Below are 22,664 nucleotides of genomic sequence, written 5' to 3' on the forward strand. Positions count from 1 at the left end.
AGGAAGTCACAAAGAGCATGAAATATGCAAAATACAAAAATTAAACAACGATTGATTCTTTTTTAAGTAAGTAATTCAGTTCAATTGATGGTGAGTCCATATACGCCGATATTATCGTAAAAACTTCTGAATTTTGGTATTTAATTTGAAATACATTGAAAATTCAGTTTCCAGAATTATGATTTTTTTAAATATAATGCCAGGTTGAAAAATGGAATTCAGAATCCAATTATATTTTCTGCTTCTTGTATACACCCAGTAGTATTGTTTTAATGTCAGGTGATTAGTTGTGCTCTCTAGTTTCTTGGATTTGGAGAACATATATTTAATAGGATACAGGTAACGAAAGTCAATAAAGAAAAACTAGTTAAGGAAGAACTGGTCGGAGAAAAATAAATAATCTTATAACTAAAAAGTGCTGTTTGCCCTGGTAACTTTAACCTGATGGAGGCGGTACAATTACTAACGCATGGGCAACATTCAAAGCAAATTAAAATTTACTACAAATCATAGCCAGGTCAGTTGAGCGTTGGGTTTTCTTTTTCGTTCGGGCATTTAGACGCTGGTCCTGAAAAAAAAATTACATATATAAATTGTGAAAGCATACTTGACATCTTTCGCGTGTTCGTATGTGGTCGATTCGATTGATACATTCATTATCATACATACCAAGAATTAACAATAAATATGGGAGTCAAACACTGCAATGTATCGTTCCGAACATTTTTAATTTGTTGCCGATGGATGTTAGAGGTCAAAATAAAATATGGAACAAAGGCGAAATAAAGGAATGGGTAAATGATCAAGAGTTCAATTTATGAAAATTGTAAAATATTTATATTCTTAATTTTTCTCTCTTTTTTCGTGTGTATATTAGGTTAAAATCGTTGAAAACAACAAAAAATGTATTGAAAAAGAACTCCACCGACAAGACACACAAGGTGGCTTGGTGGGTCTCTGCAAAAGAAAAATTGTTCTAAAGATGTAAAATTGTAATTTAAATAAATGTACACAAATAACAAAAACAAAACTTAAAAATCTTTGTTCGAAATATTGTTCATCATCCAGTACCTGAACTACTTGGAGTTTAGTCAGTGCATTCGCTTATATCGTAACTATCCACACTGAATGATAAGAGTGTTTCGTACTACGCGAAAAATACGAATTCAATGACGGGCCATCCTTTTCGTCTATGACTTCTCGCGCCGGAGAACCCAGCTGGAATGGGTTTCCAGCATGAACGAGTGAAAGAAGTCAACCCATTATTTTAATCATCATTTCTGTGATAAGATTGCGTCATCAGTACTTACGGATGTCACCCAATTATAATTGATAAGTACGTTTATAGCAGTAATAAAACAAATTGCGTCTATGTTATTTTCAACAACAAAAACTTGCTACCTATAAGGAATGTGGGTATGTTGCTCACATAGTGGTGACTACAACATCCCGCATTCTTGTATACACTCACATAGTCTGGCAAACGGAATTCCAGATTAGTATCTCCTTAAAAGCAGTCACTCACTTAAAACTACCTATTAACTTACATGTGGAATAAACCCATCAACGAACTAGCAATATTTTACTATTTATGATAATGCCACCACTGCTTCAATTAAATTCAAACCCTTATCCACACTCCAATGGTGCATAGGGCACTGCATTATATAAACAAAGTGTTATCTAGAAAGGTGATCAGCCATCCGCTTCAGGTACCAGTCCAGGATAATATTGAATAAATATTAGAGTGAAAAAAATCACAGATATTTATTTGACTCCCCCTGGGAATCGAACCCGGGACCTCCAGAACGGTAGCCGAGCGTGCTGACCATTACACTACGGAGGCGGACAATCACCGAGGCGGCCACCACTGTACCACTCAAAAACTGGCACCGAGGTTGGGATGTGACAACGCCATACCCACATTCCTTACTTCACCTTATAACCTAACTTTTTCCTCCAAATTGAAAATTTCCTCACTACCTAAAACCACTTTCATCGCCCTCCACGCTGAATTAGGGGATGATGCACTAAGTGCTGAAGATAAAATAGAACGGCTGGTGCACCGTGATAAGCTTACTTGAGTGGGTATTTGAGCCAAGTTAGAATAAATACTTTGGTTTTAAATCAATGGCCAAAGAAGTGAAAATGATTTTCAATTAAATTCAAAGATACAATTTTAATTTAATTCAACAAATTGTAATATATACAAAACAAACAATATTCAATATTCAAAGAGTTTTGTAATTCAATTTGGTGAGCTTGTTGAATGACCATGTTCAATAAGGAAATGGAATATATCGCCGACCCCGTCGCAGTAAAATACGAGTAGATCTACATGTCCATCGAAATCAAATCTGTCAGTAAGCGTTAATTTTTATGAGAGTCTACTTTTTATGCATTTATATATTAAAAGCAAGCAATAAGACTTGAAGGTGTAGAAGAATCCCGCTTCGGAAAACTCCTTCAGACACATGGAACAGATCAATATCTAATGAGATATTGCTCAACATAGCGGTAGCTCTTCCTACAGGCATAACCATCGGCAGGTTGGTCCTGTGTATAGGAATGTGAAACAATCTATGCCAAAGCTGTCATGGGAAACTATCGGGAACATACAGACCAATATTCCGGATAATTTTAGGATTATCGATCATACCGCGCAACAATCGACAAAAATGCGTACGTTCCTTCTAGTCTCTAAACTATTGTAGCCAATCATACCCTGGAAAAACTCGGACGTGTAGAGCCATAGATAATAGCCGTAATATCTCATGTAGAGATACCTGAGAAACTTATTTTGCATTATGCGTATAAATCATCCAAAATTATTTTTAATACGCAATCTGGGATTACTTACTCCACAACGGCTAAGTCTTGCGGTTCAGACGCGGTTGCAGGCTGCACTTCGTCTACCTCGATGGGTTCTGCATCTACCTTATTTTCATTCCTGTATAAACACGAAGCATATCAAAAGCGTACGCCACGTGTAGTGCACAAACGCCCTAAGGGCGTTTGTGCACTACACGGAATTCTATTGTCCGGCACTTCAGTTAACACGATCAAACGGATGATTGGCTTGGATTGGCTTGTGCTTTTGTCTTTCTTTCTTCCGATCAGTGCGCTCGATCGGTGGGTGATCACGGTGCGTGTAAATTCGATCACGATAAACAGTCGTAGTCGCTTTTATTAATAAAAAAAACGGATGGTCGGACGGTAGAATTTTATGTAGTGCACAAGCTCTCCAAGGAGAAGGTTAATGTTCGCTTGTTCTTCAGCGCCTCCTATTATCCTATTATATATATATATATATTATATTCACTTTGAGAATCAATGATATATCATATTAGATACAATGGATCTTAAATTGTAATAAGGAAGTGGAGGGGATAAAACAAGATAGAGACTTACCATCGCCACCTTATATTTGTATTCTTACCACATGTAATTTGTTGAATACACGATGGATCGACAGCATCTAATTTAACGCTACGGCGACAGCCAATCTATAAAAGGACTACTAATCGGTGACGAGTTCACACAGTGGCGCTGCAGTCCACACAGTAAGTTCCGTACATAGACAACCTGCACACATTATCGTACAAAGCATGGTGCGATCGTAGAGTTTACGACGACTACAGTACTAGACTACTTCTACTTAAAACGAAGTACGAAAATTACGACTGTACTATATGATTTAAAATTTATTGGTTTTACATATATGGCGAAATCTGTTTAAAGTTTATTGATCACATGTCGCTCACTCCTTTCAAGAACGTCACAAATAAAAAAACACTTGATTTTTTAGGAGAACGTTCTTAAAGTTTAAAAATTAACACAATGTATCAAAAATAAATATCAAGCTACTTATTAAACTTTTTACTGTGCAACAGATCCTTGTAGGTAAAACCTGAAGGTTTTTCCTCCATTTTAAAAATATTTAGTACATTAAAAAAATATTAAACAAGTCTTTTTATTAAAAATGCAAAGACAACATTTACTGCCCTGTAGCGGGTAAATATTAAGTTAAAAATATGCCTCTTTTGCTGGGATATAGTACATTTTCTGGGCATTCCGAAAACATGCACAACTGAAAATCGACGATTTTTGATTTATGACGTTCTTGTAAGGAGTGAGCGATGTGTGAAGTCAGATATATTATGTAGATTTACGTACTTTCATATTAGCAGCAATAACATCCCGCCCAATCCTACTTAAAGCCTGTTTTTGTGAATGAATCGATACTTAATCGAACCTTAGATTTCAATTCCTTTCTGATATTTGTATAGTTTTACTATAGATACTAGTTTTTTTTCAAAAGTTTTAAGTTCAAAGTCATGACGACTCCAGAATTGCTAAACACTCAAAATATAAGATTAGAATTCTAAAAAATTCTCTCTAAAAGTTTTACCCATAGAAAATGGCTATTGGTTAGGTATATAATATTTCATTGATTTGATGCTCCATGTTCAACTTTAAAATTTAAAACCAATTAAACAATTAATTAAAATTGATTTACTTACTAAATTAAGCTTCCAACTAGTCTGATGATGTTACTAAATATGAAACTCGTTAGCTAGTCAAACAAAATAAAAGTGGAAAAAGCTATTAAATTGTTTTATTTCTTGTGTAAAATGCAGTACCACCAAGAAAATTCATTATATTATATTATATTTATACATTTCAAGATTTTAGATTAATTTTGATTACAAGGAAAATGCTTCGTATAATGAAGGCTTAGTAATACCAATGTCTATAATATAAGGCTACAATGTCGTATGATTTCACCCTTGTACAAACTAGACTTGCACAAGTATGCAAACTATATTATTACACCTAGCGGTGTGTACAGACGGACTTTGACAGATACCTATTGCGGATCTGTTTTTTTTTTATGTACTTACCTATTTGTTAGAATCTTATATCTAATGCGGACCTGTTTTTTGTATGTACTTACCTATTTGTTGGAATCTGATACTTAACGCGGACCTGTTTTTTGGATGCACTTACCTATTTGTTAGAATCTGATTAAGTACGATTTGTTTTTCTTGTTTTTTCGCTATGAATGTTTTTAGGAATTCTTTCGCATGTATATATTATTTGTTTTTATTTAACGACTTGGTAAATCGGAAAAACGAAGAAGTTCGACAACTAAGTTTAATACACCAGATCATAAAAAAAAACAGTAGACTGCTGCAACGCAAGAAACTCAAAAAATGTATTCAGCGTTGACAGTGGTGATGACTTTTGGATGATTTACTCATATGATCCTGAAAACAAGCGCAAATCGTCTGGGTATTTCAAGGAGAAAGATGCGGATAAAAGTCATCCGTTCTCGAAGTGTATCCAAAAAGGTAGTTGCGACATATCTCTCAAAAGCAGGTCACGTAGTAACAATTCCTCTCCAGACCAGAAAACTATTACTGTCCATTGGGATACAACCATCTGTGTACCGGATATCATCGCTGAGCTTCAAAAAACCAACCCCAAACGACGAATCACCCTCTACCAAGATAATGTAAGTTCGCATACAGCACGTAAGATAATCGAATTTTTATAGCAATAAAAAGTCAGTGAATGCTGGGAAAAGGAGAGTAAATGCTGGGAACAAAGTGAATGGTGCACTGAAATAAGTTATAGCAAATAAAAACCTATCAGCGGAAGCTAAACTGGCAGTGCACAATGGAGTCCTGGTTCCAACTCTAATGTATGGAAGTGAAACATGGAGTTGGCAAAAGAAGGATGAAAGTAGACTGAATGCAGTCGAAATGCGATCTCTCAGAAGAATGTGCGACAAAACGATGTATGATAGATGTACGAATAGTGAAATAAGGAAGGAGTGCAAAGCTGAGATAAGCATTATCGATAAAATTAAGAAATGTGTGTTGAGATGGTTTGGACATGTAGAACGAATGAGTGATGAAAGAACGGTAAAACAAATTTATGAGGCGAATGTTAGCGGGAAAAGAAGCAGAGGAAGACCGAGAAAAACATGGCACGATCAGGTATGCCAAATACTTGAAAGTGGTCAGGTAAGGAGTCGTAAAAATCGGCGGGTATGTATGAGGAAATGCATGAACGTGGAAGAGGAATGTTTGCAAGGACAGAGTGGTGTGGCGCTCTATTCTCTCTGCCTACCCCTGCGGGGAAGCGGCGTGATGGTTAGTTAAAAAAGTCAAATTGCCAGACCATCCTCCGTACCGTCCCAACAACTTTCTTACCTTTACAAAATCGGTAACAGACTGCGTAGTCAAATATTCCAGTCGTCAGGGTAAGCAGTCGATGCCTTCGAAAAACTCAATTTCGATTTAAGAAAGGAATAACTGCTCCCAGAATTGGTTCAAGTGCATGCAAAAATGTATTAAACGTCATGGACGAAATTTCGGATGTTTTTAAAAACTATCTTATGTTTTATTCTAGTCCTATTATGAAAATCTGAAAAGGTAACTCTCGAACATTAGAGCTATTGTGGAAACTAATTCTAAGCATATTTCAGCCATGTTACGGTTCGCCAATATGCTGAAATATTTCAGTTGAAACTTCATGGAACCTTATTTTCAATATTCTGAAAATTTCACACGTATTTAATAAATCTATCCACTCTCTGATACTAAATATGAGATTGTTCAATTTATGTGTCACGTATGCTTAAAATAATCAGGAAATCATCGTACAACTTTTAGTAAGTGTTTCATCCTATATTGACCATAAAATTTATTGATGTATTCATCCGTTTGTCAAAATGATTACAGAGTACATATAAAATTTAGAACGTGGTAAAAAAATGCGAAATTTATTAATTTCATCACAATATTTGAAAAACTTATGGATCAAGTATTTAAAATACTTGAAAGTCGTCAGGACAGGAGTCGGAATAATTGGCTGGTAAGTAGATGTGGAAGAGGCGAATATTGATTGGTAGGACATTGAAAGTTGTGCTACCGCATTTCCGGATCTGATACAGAAGCATCTAGGCTTCCTGAAAGACTCTCTCTTGCAAAGCAATTTTTTGTTTAAGTTTAATGTAATTGCGAAGATTACAGAAAATGTGAAACTAAATTGTAAACCGATTTTACTGTGCTTTACATTTAAAGCTTTCAATGTCCCTATCATTGGTAATCTCAATAAATACAGGTTTGTAAAACCACCACCAAATATTCTAGAAGTGGCCTAGTGTAGGCAGTGAAATGGATTAGTAGATGGTTAGTCAGCTAGATCCGATTCACAGACGCGTGATTGCATGGACAGAGCGACGTGGCGTTCTATCTGTCTGCCTACTCTTACAGAGAGCGGCGTGATGGTTGGTTTAGTTAAATCAGATATTATACTTTGTACGTACTGCGCATTTCGAGATCCTTGACGAGACTCAAGCGAACGACTGGCCGAGTTCCTGTGGTATTGAATTCGTTGTTCCCTTATTTCCATGTAAAGCGCGAATTGTTTCTTGATGGCGACGCGAACCTAGAAAAAATGTATTTTTTTTCAATTCAATTAAATTAAATTTATTCAATAATTTATATATAAATTACAAACAAACATCAAAAGCGTATACTTTAAAAACATAAATTTAAAAGCAAGCTAGAAGACTCTTGTTAAGATGTAGAAGAATCCCGCTTCGGAATACTGCTTCAGACACATGGAACAGATCAATATCCAGTGTGATATTGTTCAACTCTTCCTACAGGCATAACCATCGGCAGGGTGGTCCTGTATATAGGAATGTGAAACAATCTATGCCGACGCTGTCTTAGGTAACTATCGGGAACATAGAGACCAATGCTCCGGATGATTTCAGGATTATCGATCATACCGCGCAACAATCGATAAAAATGCGTAATCAAATATACATTCCTTCTAGTCTCTAAACTATTGTAGCCAAGCAAGCCTGGAGAAACTCGGTCGGGTAGAGCCAAGGATAATAGCCGTACTCTCTCATGTAGAGATACCTCAGAAACTTTTTTTAGACTTTCTCTATCATAAGAGAGTACTTAAGCTCATTTCTTGAATGCTTTACGCAGATACTTTGTGGCACATTTAAAAATTTTATAAAATAAAACTACCTCGTTTTTTAATCACTTTTTATTGGTGTTTTTCTCAAACCGATTTCGACAAGAACCTTGTCCTCATCAGGGCTGAACATGTACATGTTTAACCCTGATAATGACAAGGTTCTTGTCGAAGCCGGTTGGTGAAAAGTACCAACAAAAAGTGGTTAAAAAACAAAGGAGTTTTAATTTATAAAAATGTCCGTCATTGTTTTTTGGAGAACAATCGTGTTATTTTGTATGGATTATTTTTCATGCGCTTGAATGATCAATTAGGATAATCTCTTTGAGTCTTAGAGCAGCGACACCTAACCTGTGGGCCGTGACCCTTAATTGAGTCGCGAAGTATAATAAAGCATTCACAGCATAATGGGACGAATCGTAAAAAAAATTACACAGTTCAATATAGGGCAGTATATTGCCATATCGTCCTGGGTTTGCAATACCAAAACCATCACACTAAATTGGGTCGCCAATCAAAAGGTTAAGAAACACCGTCATAGACTCTTAGATAAACACCGTTTTGAAGTACTATTTCCGGTAATTTCTTGTAACACATAACAGGGTAGTCAATATGTTCTCGCTTATTTTGAAGTTTTTCCACATAAATTCTTTTCAAAGGCATACCGTGTTTCGGGCCCATGCCGTATCATTTTATTTCTCAGGATAATCCATGAAATAATTTTAATGAAAACAAATAAAGGCCAATTTAAAAACTGTTCTTCTTAGTAAATCATGAAAACCCAATCCAATTAATACGGCGAAAAAATTAACAATGCGCTTTTAGAAAAAAAAATAAAACAATTTTTTCACAGACTATCCTCAGAACTCATTACGTGAAAAATGGGCTTTAAATACCCTATATATTCCTCTATACTCGTTAAATAACAAAAAAATTCAGGCTATGAGTATTATCTCTAACAAAAAACGTAACCATTTTAAAAATTATGGATAAAAAATATGATAGGGAAAAGTGAAGTTAATTTTTTATTCAACTAATGTGTAATATGTATTATTAATTAGATATATATATATATATATATATATATATATATATATATATATATATATATATATATATATATATATATATATATATATATATATATATATATATCTGTAGTTCGCATAGTATAGCATATATATATATATATATAAATATATATATATATATATATATATATATATATATATATATATATATATATATATATATATATATATATATATATATATATATATATATATAAATATTTTTAGCTTTTGCATGTTAAGTATATAAATATAATATAATTAAACCCTTATCCGCACCCCAATGATGCATAGGGCACTGCGTCATATAAACGCAGTGTTATCTTGATCGTTTACACATGAAGGAAAGGTGATCAGCCCTCCGCTTCAGGTACCAGTCCAGCGTAATAATATTGAATAAATATTAAAGTGAAAAATTCATTTATATTTATTTTACCCCCCTTGGGAATCGAACCCGGGACCTCCAGAACGGTAGCCGAGCGTGCTGACCATTACACTACGGAGGCGGACAGATAGTATAGCATGAGAATAACATAACATAACATAGACTTAGTATAGGATGAGAATAACATAACAGCATATTGCAGTATCTCAGTTAGCAAAATAAGAAAAATTCGCTGAAATCGCATTATTTCAAAACAACAGTTTTTCATTTCTTAAGTTTTTGGGTTCATGACCATTTTAAATCCAAATGTTCAATATGATCTATATTTTTTTGCTTATTTACACATGAGAATGGAATGTGGAATTAAATTACAACAACTTCCCGTCAATTTTTTTTAAACATTTTGAATGTGTCCAAATACTTGTTCACAAATCTGGAAATAATCCAAAATATAATTCTGGATTCAGACCTCACATACAAATGAAGAGTTTCTGCTTAGTAAATAAGCTTGCCTCATTTCACCATAGATATCTCCCGTGAAGTCTATTGAATTCAAGGAGTGTGTTTCGAGTTTATTCAACATATCTAGAAGTTCCAAGAATTTGAATAGCGTGGTTGTTAATCATGAAGAGATTCGGATGTTATACATGTGTAAAGTGATCACTTATTAAACCAGCCTATGACGGTCGTAAGCCCGGTAAATGTCTGTATATTGAGATGTCAAAATATACATTTGATATATTAATTATTTATCGATCGAAGATAAATTAATGTGTATTTGATAATTAATTTTGCAGATAATCAAATTTCATACAAGTTAAAAACTTTCAGACTAACATTTTGAGTGTGTCCAAATACTTGTTCACAAAATCTGGATTATCTCCAATTAGAGGAGTTATTTTCATATTATTTTTTGACATCTCATCAAAGATGAAGAAGAATATGGAAGTCTGGGCATTTACGGGGCTGACGACCGTCATAGGCTGGTTTAAGTGATCACTTTACACACGTGTAACATTCACCAATTCTACCCATTATTGACAACCACACTACTCAAATTCTTGGAAGTTCCATATATATGTCTATGAACCAATTTAGAAACCTTGTTCTTGAATTACTAGAACTTCACTAGAGACATCTATTGGTGAGATGTAAAGAAGCTTTTTATTAAGCAGAAACTCTTATATTAGTATGTGAGATCCGAATCCTGGATTATATTCACACGCATGAGAAACGCCAGAAAATACCATTTTCATTTTTATTATTAAGCTTATAATTTGACCAGATAATTTATTTACAACATTTTGAGTGTGTCCAAATACATGTTCACAAAATCTGGATTATCTTCAATTAGAGGAGTTATTTTCATATTATTTTTTGACATCTCATCAAAGATGAAGAAGAAGATCTCACCAATAGATGTCTCTAGTGAAGTTCTAGTGATTCAAGAACAAGGTTTCTAAATCGGTTCATATAAATATATAGAACTTCCAAGAATTTGAGTAGTGTGGTTGTCAATAATGGGTGGAATTGGTGAATGTTACACGTGTGTAAAGTGATCACTTAAACCAGCCAACGACGGTCGTCACCCCCGTAAATGCCCAGACTTCCATATTCTTCTTCATCTTTGATGAGATGTCAAAAAATAACTTTAAGACTAATGTAGAAAACATACATAAATTCAAGATGGTGGCTATGTAACAGGTCTTAAGACGCTAAAAGCTGGATTTATTTATTTTGACTGTGGAAATTTGAAACGAAACACTATTGTATTTGATTAATGATATTTCAATTAACCTAGTGATTGACATATAGTTCGCATACACATATCGCAGAAAAATATTCACAAAATGTTATCAAAAAATGTTAAAAATAAAAATTGTAATAAAATATTTATCATGTAAAATAAATAGTTCATTAAAATTTGCTCATACATACATATGTGTGTGTGCAAAATGTATTAACAGCTGAATTCATAGATTTAAAAATTCACTAAATAAAATATTATTTAACATTGTGTGAACGATTTTACTGTTATATGAGATAGGGCATGGAGAAAGAGAAAAGGTTAATTTTCTTTACTTGAATGGCTTGGACGTTCGGGATTGCACAGCCGTACTTGTAATCGCTTAAGCCGGGACACTGCTAATGCGTTCTAGTCCCTACGGAATATCTTATTTTACGGCACATAAATACAAACACATAATATGAATAAACAGTAGTAACCTCTCCCATAGATTTCGCTTAGGGTTTTTAATTTGCCACATTCCCTACAAAAGTGTTTGCTTTAATTTTTTCTAAGTACAGTGACAGTGAACGTAAGTTCGATTTTCTAAATGGGGTCGATGCAAATAGCGCAGTTACACCAAAGAGTAAAGTGATGACCCATCAGGAACATTAAATGTAGAATCATAAAATAAAAAAATAGTAACCTCTCCGTTTATAAAGCAGTAGATGAAGGCGACGAAGACTCCTTGGAATGAAGTCAGGAAGTGGGTAGAGTAGGACCAGAGAGCAAACTCCCATGCCGTCTTCTCGAGCGGCGCTTCGGTCATGTTCAGGAGGTTGGTGATGCCCAGCAGCGGCAGCAGGAAAACAGCGGCGCGGACGGCCTTCCTGCAGACAAAGCGTCATCAGATCCAGCCAAGAACATCCAACATCATCACGAACATTCATCGCTGAGCCAATAAAAATGAATCAAGTGGGAGCAACACATAGAGAAAAAGTGATCTGAGAACATCCAACATAATCACGAACATTCATCGCCAAGCCAATAAAAATAAATCAAGCGGGAACAAACATAGAAGAAAAGTGATCCGAGAACATCCAAAATCATCGCGAACATTCACCGCCGAGCCAATAAAAATAAATCAAGTGGGAGCAACACATAGAAGAAAAGTGATCTGAGAACATCCAACATAATCACGAACATTCATTGCCAAGCCAATAAAAATAAATCAAGCGGGAACACACATAGAAAAAAAGTGATCCGAGAACATCCAACATAATCACGAACATTCATTGCCGACCCAATAAAAATAAATCAAGCGGGAGTTACAAGAGGAAAAGTGATCCAAGAATATCCATCATCATCGCACACATTCATCTCCAAGCCACTAAAAATACATTAAACGGGAGCAACACATAGAAGGAAAATAATAAATGGTGAAAACAGATTTATCATGCGGATGCTGTTGATCTGTCGATGAATAATTTCAGTCATAGATGTCGCCTATGAAATTTTCATGGATATTGTGAATGGAGTTTTCGTTTGATGCATATATGCCGTGTTGAAAATTTGAATTGTTGTCAATAAAGGTAGAATAGTTGATGTTCATATAACCCTTATCCGCACTCGATGGTGCATAAGGCACTGCATCGTAGTAACGTAGTGTTATCTAACAGTGATTAAAGAAAACACTTATTTTTATACCACTTGAGTTTTATTAAAGACCACTTGTTTCAGAAGCTTAACTTCCATCATTCAGGTCTGAATAAAAACTCTTTATTCAGACCTGAATGATGGAAGTTTAGCTTCTGAAACTAGTAGTCTTCAATAAAACTCAAGTGGTATAAAAACAAATGTTTTCTTCAATCATTGTTACATGTCTTACCACAAAGTTAATGCCGAAACAATTAATAAAATAGTGTTATCTTGATCGTTAGTTCCATGAAGGCAAGCCATCCAAGTTGATATTAACTAAATATGAGAGTGAAAATCACCCAAATTTATAATGATCCCCTGGGAAACTAAGTATATTGTGTAAAAATTTATCACTCAAAACAGCCAATGATAAGTCCAGTAAATTCCTAGACTTTAGTCCAGTAAATTTCCCGATTTTAGAAGTAAAAATATTTTTGGCACATACCAGATTCCATTTTCATGGTTTTTATGACTGTCATAGTTTATACATAAAATTATATTAATTAATTATATTTTATATTATGTCCGCCTCCGTAGTGTAATGGTCAGCATGCTCGGCTGCCGTTCTGGAGGACCCGGGTTCGATTCCCAGGGGGGGGGGTAAAATAAATATGAGTGATTTTTTCACTGTTATATTTATTCAATATTACCCTGGACTGGTACCTGAAGCGGAGGGCTGATCACCTTTCCTTCATGTGTAAACGATCAAGATAACACTGCGTTTATATGACGCAGTGCCCTATGCACCATTGGGGTGCGGATAAGGGTTAAAAAAATAAACTATATTTATCTATTTCTGCTCTAGATTCTTGGGTCCATGAGTGGAATACATTTAAAGTGATACATTTGACGTAAGTTTAAGAGAATGAAGGGTATTACCTACTGCTATATGGAAAAAGAAATGGAGGGAAAGGGGAATAGTATGTAATGTGGCTAGAGCATTCAAATAAAATAACAATAAATAAATATGTATTTGTAGGAGAATAGGAAAAACTCGCCACAATTTACGCAATACATATCGCATCGCACGCGTGTGCCAAATATAAAACATGAGAATCATAAAACACTCCTTATCATACATTGTTTACTTTGTGTAATACAACTTTTACAAACACTTATTCGTGACTACCGGTCTCGGAAAATCATTCCATCATCAGGTCATTAAAATAAAATTATCACGATTTGACATCTGTTAAGAAGGCAAATGAATCACAATGGGAATATTTTCGATAGTGGACTCATTCGTCTTCTTTCTCTCTTTCAAATATTTTATATTTATAAAAATATAAAATTGAAATAATTTTATTTTAATGACCTGGCGATCGAATGATTTTCCGAAACCGGCAGTCATGAATAAGTGCTTATAAAGTGGTATTACACAAAATGAACAATGAATGATAAGGAAAGTGTTTTCTTACCATTTATTACCATAAGTTATCAAAGCTTTTAATATACAAACTATAGGAATTACAGTTGTTGAAATTAAAAATATCATTAACCGTGCATTTTATAGAAATATCAAATGTCACTTACCTCACTTGATCGATTTCACTGGTGCGACTTTGCCGTAGTTTCATCACAAGGACGCGGATGATATTGAGAAGAAACACGAAGTTAAGCTGCAATAATAAGATTCGAGTAAGTAAGTACATTAGTTTTTCGTTTTTGATCATAAACCAAAGTTTCGAATCAAAAACGAATGTTTGGATAAGGGAAAAGACCAATGATGTGGCTGAACGAATTGCCTAACTAATGTGGAACTGGGCAGGTCATGTGGCACGAATGTCTGAGGGTAGATGGATGGAAAAGGCACTTGACTGGAGGCCTAGAACAGAATGCAGAAGCTTGGGTAGGCCCCCGATAAGGTGGTCTGATGACATTAGGAAAGTGGCGGGCCTGCACTGGAAAAGAGTCGCGTCCAATAGGGAACCGTGGATGTCCAAAAGGCAGGCATTTGTTCAATACTGGACACGAGAAGAAGACTGCAGTAAGTAAGTAAGAATTTTTGCCAACTATATCTTGTTTCCCCAGGAACAAATTGATTTGATCAAAAAAGATAATAATATCCGAAAGAAGCAACGGAATTATGCTTTATGCTATACCAGGGGTTCCCAATCTTTTTCAGCCCGCGGCGCACTTACAAGCTTAGTATTTTGTCACGGCGCCCTACATAAGTAAACTATTCGGAATAGATATAGTGACTACATATTTAAAGGGTCTTTCAATAAAGACTTTCAAACTTTCACAGTTAATAGCAGCCATATTGTTGATGATACATCTCGGCTCTCCAAACTCAAAACACAGTAAGGGATATTTTTTTGTAGTATGTTTTTTTTTTTTGCATTTTTGGACTAAGTAGATTCTACTTAGTCCAAAAATGCAAAAAAACGTACTACAAAAAAAAATGTCCCTTACTGTGTTTTAAATTTGGACAGCCGATCTCTGAGGCACACTTTGTTTTATTAAAATTAAAAAAAATAGAAAGACCCTGTTTATATTTAAGTAGAAAGAATTAGGTACCTACAATAATAGTAGTTGGGTAGATATGCACAAAAATTAAAACATCCACAATACGAAATTGAGTTTTATTATATGTATAAGAATTAAAAAATGAAAGAGAGAACAACACAAAAGAAAATGGTTGTGGTTTCGGATAATGATAGAGGATCGACTCTCGGCGCCCCTTTTTACTTTCTACGGTGCACCAGCGCGCCGCGGCGCACACTTTGGGAACCCTGTGCTATACGATTTCCATAAAATCACCTTTGCGCAGTACTAAAAATGAAGATGGTTAGTAAAGAACTATATTTGAATAAAGCGTCTTCGTGACTTTTTTTATCACACACATTCTTCCAGTCCAAGGTATGGCACAAGCTTTAAATTCACCAAGTGCATACAAATAGAAATTTGCTTAATTAAAGCTTTCCCTATTCCAACATAAATCTCACAAATACTGTGTCACGAGTGTGATCAATTTGACTCCTAGATGAGTTCCAAAATTGAGTAGTGTGTTTGTGAATCATAGGTAGTATTGGTGAATGTTACACGTGTGTAAAGTGATCACTTAACCAAGTCTATGACGATTGTAAGCCCTGTAAATGCACATAATACCTTCTTCTTCATCTACGTTCAGAAGTTAAATAAGAACGTCTATATGCTTTTAAATATACAAGTACAGATACTTTTAGAAAGTTTTACGAATGACCTTTTTCACTTGAGTTTGTATCGATGATTTCCATTTTCTACTCGAGATAAAACTTATGTATTTGCGTATAAATATCCCGACCTCGTTTCGAAAACTTTCGACAATACTTTCGATTTGGAGCTATGAAGGAAACTACAAACTCTTTAAAACTTAATTTCTTCTCAGGAAACAATATTTTGTAGTAGGCAAAATTACACTATAAAATGTATCTAACTAATCTGAATCCTATCCGCACCCAATATATATATATATATATTATATATATATATATATATATATATATATATATATATATATATATATATATAAATATATATATATATATATATATATATATGTATATATATATATATATATATATATATATATATATATATATATATATATATATATATATATATATATACATATATATATATATATATATATATATATATATATATAAATATATATATATATATATATATATATATATATATATATATATATATATATATATATATATATATATATATATATATATATATATATATATATATATATATATATATATATATATATAATATATATATATATATATATATATATATATATATATATATATATATATATATATATATATTTATATATATATATATATTTTATATATATATATATATATATATATATATATATATATATATATATATACATATATATATATATATATATATATATATATATATATATTTATATATATATATATATATTTATATATATATATATATATATATATATATATATATATATATATATATATATATATATATATATATATATATATATATATATATATACATATATATATATATATAAATATATATATATAAATATATATATATATATATATATATATATATATATATATATATATATATATATATATATATATATATATATATATATATATATATATATATTATATATATTATATATATATATATATTTATATATATATATATATATATATTTATATATATATATATATATATATATATATATAAATATAAATTTTCAGGTGGGCCATTTAAGTCACTTTTGCTTAGCAAGAAAATAAACATCAATGCAGTTAGTCATTTTTAACAAGTCAATATATTATACTTCCTTTTAAAATCCTTTGGTATTTTTTCTAAGATTAAAATCCTTTGGGATTTTTTTAAGGTAAGCCAGTAAGATATCAAATAGACAATGATCACGTTTTTGTAAATAATGCACTTTCACTTTCTCCTGTATGGCTACGATATATGTACATATGTATGTACTTACAACACTCCACTTATCACACACCGTTCACTTTGTGTAAATTTAACTACAAGTCCAATATTAAAAATATTACCATTGTGATTCATTTGTCTTCTCACTCTCTTTCAAATTCTATTTTTGTATAAATGTCAGACCGTAACAATTTCACTTTAGTCTACATTTACGTGATGACGGAATGATTATTCCGAAACCGGCAGTCACGAAGCAGTGTTTTTAAAGTGGTATTGCACAAAGTGGACGAAGAATGATAAGGGGAGTAACTTTTAATATACAAAATATATGTACTTACATCTTAAGGAATAAGGAATCAAGCCTGAACAGACATTGTGTGAGTATAGAGACCTAGATTTCGTTTTGCAGTGCTATTTTCGTGGAATCACGTGTTTTATTCACGTGGAGGGACGATTACATAATTTAATATCGAGCTCACCAGAATAGGCATTACAATAGTCAACGAATCATTACAATAATCAACGGTAAGTGGGTCACCCGCCTAAACGGGCTACAATATAATATAATATTTAGCTGCATTCACGTTAAAATGTATTTTTGCCAAAAACGTGGAGACAGAATAAAACTGCATTAAGAACGAAATCAAACAATGTGATTTAAACTGTTTAAAATATGTTTATGTATGTATTTATATATATATAAACTAACTAACTTACTAACTAACCATCACGCCGCTTAAAAAAAATGTATATTGGATTATTTCGTTTGTGTTTTAGAATACATAAATGGATTTTTTTTTAATTTTAACTCCTAACCTTTCTGTAACTCTTTTTTTTTCAAACACATAAATGTTTTCGAAGGAAAACTTACTTTTTCAATACATTTATATTATCCACTGACACTTCGTGATGGAATTGCATTTTAATATATTATTAAATTAAAACCAATATTTTTAGCTTTCCCACGTTATTTTTATTTTTGTTTGACCAGCGACCGGGTTTTGTCGTTACCGACATCATCAGACCAGTCTGATGATGTCGGTAACGACGAAACCCGGTCGCTGGTCAAATAAAAATAAAAATAAAGTGGGAAAGCTAAATATATTGGTTTTAATTTAATAATATATTACTTTTTCAATGCAAAAACCATGTTTTAAGGAAAAATAAATTACGTTAAATGTTACCTAAACTAAGAGAAGTTACGACTTAAAGAATACTGGGCCTTTAGTATAGAATTAACGTTTTATCTATTGTTATTAATCGACCCCAAAATTGGTCACATTATTCGGCAAGCTCTTGAAGTCGTCGTAAAGTTTCGACAACTTCAATACTGAAATACTCAACCCTCAACCCTTTGCTCGCGATGATAAAAGAGTCAACATAGTTTTATAATTCCTCATGTTTGAGTCTATTTGCTGTTTGAAGGACCGACTTTCAAGTATCTTCAAGTTATTTTGGGATATTTCTTTAAATTATCCAATGCTAGTATGTACATGCACCTGATATATTAGTTATTAAAAATTAGAAAAAAAAGAATTATACCACTTATTGAGTTTTATTTGATTTTTCACGACTGGTTCCGAAAACTGCAGAGGATGAAATCTTTAGTATTCATAACCAGTCGCGTTAAAAGAAATAAAACTCAAAAAGTGGTAAAATACAAGTGTTTCATTTTTAATTATCTACATTTCATTCCAAAAAAGTTAATGCCAAATGCTTTGTTTTAGTATTTTACCACTTGTATTGTTTTTATTGCTAGATTGATATATTCCTTTCACGTAATATACTACCATAGATCTATCGGATAAATTAATGTTTCGCACGTCGTATCATTTTTCAAAATATCGTACAATAAGTCGGGTGTGTGTTTTGACCTCCGCTGAACCCGGAAGACAGACTAACCGAACCTAATGAGGTTCATACCCAAATAGGTTAAGAACCACTGTTCTAGACAAAGGAGGGGCCAAAGCAAAGGGGACGATTCAAGTATAATATTTAATCAGGAACACAAAAATTATAAATAAACAAAATATTGTACATCCATGTAATAGTTACTCAATTATTTGTTCACAACATTTTGAGTGTGTCCTAATACTTATTCACAGATCTGGGTTTTTTCCACTTAGGAGTTATTTTTACTTTTATTTTCTGTTTTATTAAATCTGGGTATTTACACGGCTTATAACCTGTCATAGGCTGATTAAGTGATTAAATTACACACTAGAGTGGGCCGTTGATGTATGAAAAAAAATATTTTTTTAGATATCAAAGATAAATGGGTTTAAAAAGTTGCATTTTGAATTGTACATAACGTAAAAAAATATTCCATACTACTTTTGGCCCTAAACCAGAGCTCAAAGTTTTCGGAAAAGCTATTTTTTTGCGCTTTACCAGCTGTCATTTTGTATTTTAGAAATGTAGGCAGTTTAATTAAATGTTAAGATATGTAATACACCTTCTTTGATAAGCACACAAGGTCATAAGTTGCACTTTTTATTGTAATACATCGGTAGAGTTGTTTTAGTAAGCCATTGTTTCCATCAGTATTAAGCCGGCGCGCGGCGCTCAAAGGGATAGGTTGCGCTCTCCGTATTTTTTCTTAGATCACGGTACTTTTAAAATGTGTTAGAATTTTAATTGTGATTAAGTATAAGTTAAAGATTATCTTTACAAAGAATTAAACTTATTTTAATCACATTTTGTTAATTAAAAACAACAAATCAACCAAGATTGATATTTTTACATTTTGATATTTTTCTACAACATTTTGAGTGTGTCCAAATACTTGTTCACAAAATCTGGATTATCTCCAATTACAGGAATTATTTTCATATTATTTTTTGACATTTCATCAAAGATGAAGAAGAATATGGAAGTCTGGGACTTCCATATTCTTCTTCATCTTTGATGAAATGTCAAAAAATAATTTGATATTTTTCAGCGAAATTCTCAATTCCCACAAAATATTAAATTTCACTTTTATGGTTTACGAAAAAAATTATATATTAATAAAAGAAAAGTCAGTCCGCAAGAATTTTTTTTTGAAATTTAGAAATTGGCTTTATATTTATTTTTCAAATCATAAAAATGGCGGAACTCAAAGATTTTTCTAAATAAAGCAGAGTTTGAAAATAAAAGTAATTTTTATGATTCACACTGTTTCTTACTATTGAATGATGGTATTTTAGTCCTGTACATTATTTTCGTTCGTATAACACCATCTTTTGCTTTCTGGCCAGTTACTGTTATCGAGGCTTCTGTCACCATTTTTACGCAGCTTTCCAATAGGCCTACATGTGACAAGGGATGGAGGATAAAGTAAAAACTGATCTTCGATTTATTAAAATCATCTCTTAAAAGCTGTCCGATATTTTAATTAAGATTGGTGGTTGTGTAACTTATGATTTAGCCCTAATAATTATTTCTATGTAGTTGGTAGCTTGAAAATTGAGCTTCGGTAACTTGTATAACCTTAAGGTTAGCATCTGTCTTCTTCCGAGTTTCGATGATTCTTCTCAAATTAAGGTCCCAATATGGCTTCTGGTATCCGATAGCAATATTGAAAATGAGTTTATAGGATGAACAAAAAACCATTCCTTTGAATGACAGGATCTTTTTTGATTTTAAATCATCCCCAAAGTTCCGGATAAACTTATTATTTCAATTACATAATTTGCACTATCCTATGGTTTTCTTATTACAATTAACCACACTGAAGCGTAAACTTTGACAATTATTTTTATATTTTAAAATAAATAGTTGTCAGTTATTGAGAGTGAACAATGTTCAATAGTAATAGATTGACACATATGGTCCCAGCTTAGAGTATGTAGTAGGTTTACAGGTACAGTAAAAAATCTATAATAGATAATCATTCAAAAAACCTAAAGCTTTCCAGTCGGATTAGAATTTCCCCGAAGAACAGATGTGGGACCATCATGGGTAAATAAATGTCAAAATGGTAATTCATTAGAATTGAGGTAATTGACAAATAAACCACTGTAATGGTATATTCTATATTTATTCTATATGCCGAATGGCTCCATTTTCCAGCCCGTATTAAAGACAATCCCATCGCAGCTTAGGCATTGAATATTTTCAAGCTCCAAACTGTTGCTCAAAAAATCATTGACGATTGAATTTGAAATATATTTGCCAGTGCCAAATATTGGTGTAGTATGGCTTGTAGTCTTTTAGAACAACAAAAGTCAAAGTTGGAGCCAAAAAAACTAAACTAAACTAAAAAAAATCAGTCGGAAAAACCAAATTGTTTACACACACTTGTTATAGCAGGAAGTTGCAAAGTTTTCTTCTAGGACGATGAGGGTTCAGGGAATAATTTTAAGCTCACAGATTCTGTAGTTTCCTGCAAATATTTCTTCTTTTTTCATTTAGACAAAGGTGTTGTAACCTTGTTTTGATAATCGATAATTTTTCGATTTGTTTTTGAAGTTCGGCTGTTTTTTTTATGAATTTTTTAAAATTATTTTTAGTTAATAGTGCCTATCATCATTTTTCTATCATTTCTACAATGTGACCTGATGGTGCGCCAAATATGGGACAATCTACCTCACTACATCTATTTAAGTAGCGGGTTTAGCTTATTTCTTGAATATTTTTGGCAGATATTTTGTAGCTTATTTTATAAAACTTTATAAAATAAAACTAGAACTTAGTTTTTAACCGAATCCATTATTGGTACTTTTCTCCAACTGGTTTCGGCAAAAACCTTGTTGTCTTCTGGAATATACATGTTCATGTCTATCCCTGAAGATAACAAAGTTCTTTTTGAAACCGGTTCGAGAAAAATTCCAAAAACAAAAGAGGCCAAAAACCAAAATCTAGTATTATTTTATACAGGGTTTAGATGAACTCATTTCGGTTTAAATTTACATAATAATGTATTTAAAATAACTTTAATCGTTTGTTAAGATAATTTTTAACCTTAATTAAAAAATATAATAAAATCTAACTCGTTTTCAAAGTACAGGGATCTAAGGAAAATTACGGACAGCGCAACCGATATCTTAGAGCGCCGCGCGCCGGCCGAATACTGATGGATATAATGACTTACTAAAACAACGCTACCTATTTATAACAACGTAAAGTGCAACTTTTGCCTTTATGTACTTTTAAGTAAGGTATATTACATATCGTAACATTTAATAAGACTGTCTTTATTCCTAAATTACGAAATGACAGCTGGTAAAGCGCAAAAAAATGGCTTTTCCGAAAACTTTGAGCTCTGGTTGAGGGCCAAAAGTAGTATCGAATATTTTTTCGAATATTTTTCTCGTTATGTGCAATCAAAAATGCAACT

General features: G+C 32.6%; 1 protein-coding gene across 1 annotated transcript in view; it reads right to left on the reverse strand.

The window, feature by feature from the left end:
- Window positions 1-352: 352 nt before the first annotated feature.
- LOC148313116 (PDF receptor-like) overlaps window positions 353-22,664 on the reverse strand; it is a 45,426-nt gene continuing 23,114 nt past the window's right edge. The window contains exons 8-12 of the mRNA XM_088267692.1: window positions 14,420-14,505; window positions 11,895-12,078; window positions 7,340-7,461; window positions 2,861-2,950; window positions 353-568 (exon numbers count right to left, since the gene is read on the reverse strand). Of these exons, the coding sequence (XP_088123818.1) occupies window positions 556-568; window positions 2,861-2,950; window positions 7,340-7,461; window positions 11,895-12,078; window positions 14,420-14,505 (495 nt within the window). The 3' untranslated portion in view covers window positions 353-555. The remainder of the gene's footprint in view (window positions 569-2,860; window positions 2,951-7,339; window positions 7,462-11,894; window positions 12,079-14,419; window positions 14,506-22,664) is intronic.

This window comes from Brachycentrus maculatus, unplaced genomic scaffold, assembly GCF_059751285.1.
Source record: "Brachycentrus maculatus isolate JH-2025_06_01 unplaced genomic scaffold, ASM5975128v1 h1tg000019l, whole genome shotgun sequence".
In the NCBI taxonomy this organism is placed as follows: domain Eukaryota; kingdom Metazoa; phylum Arthropoda; class Insecta; order Trichoptera; family Brachycentridae; genus Brachycentrus; species Brachycentrus maculatus.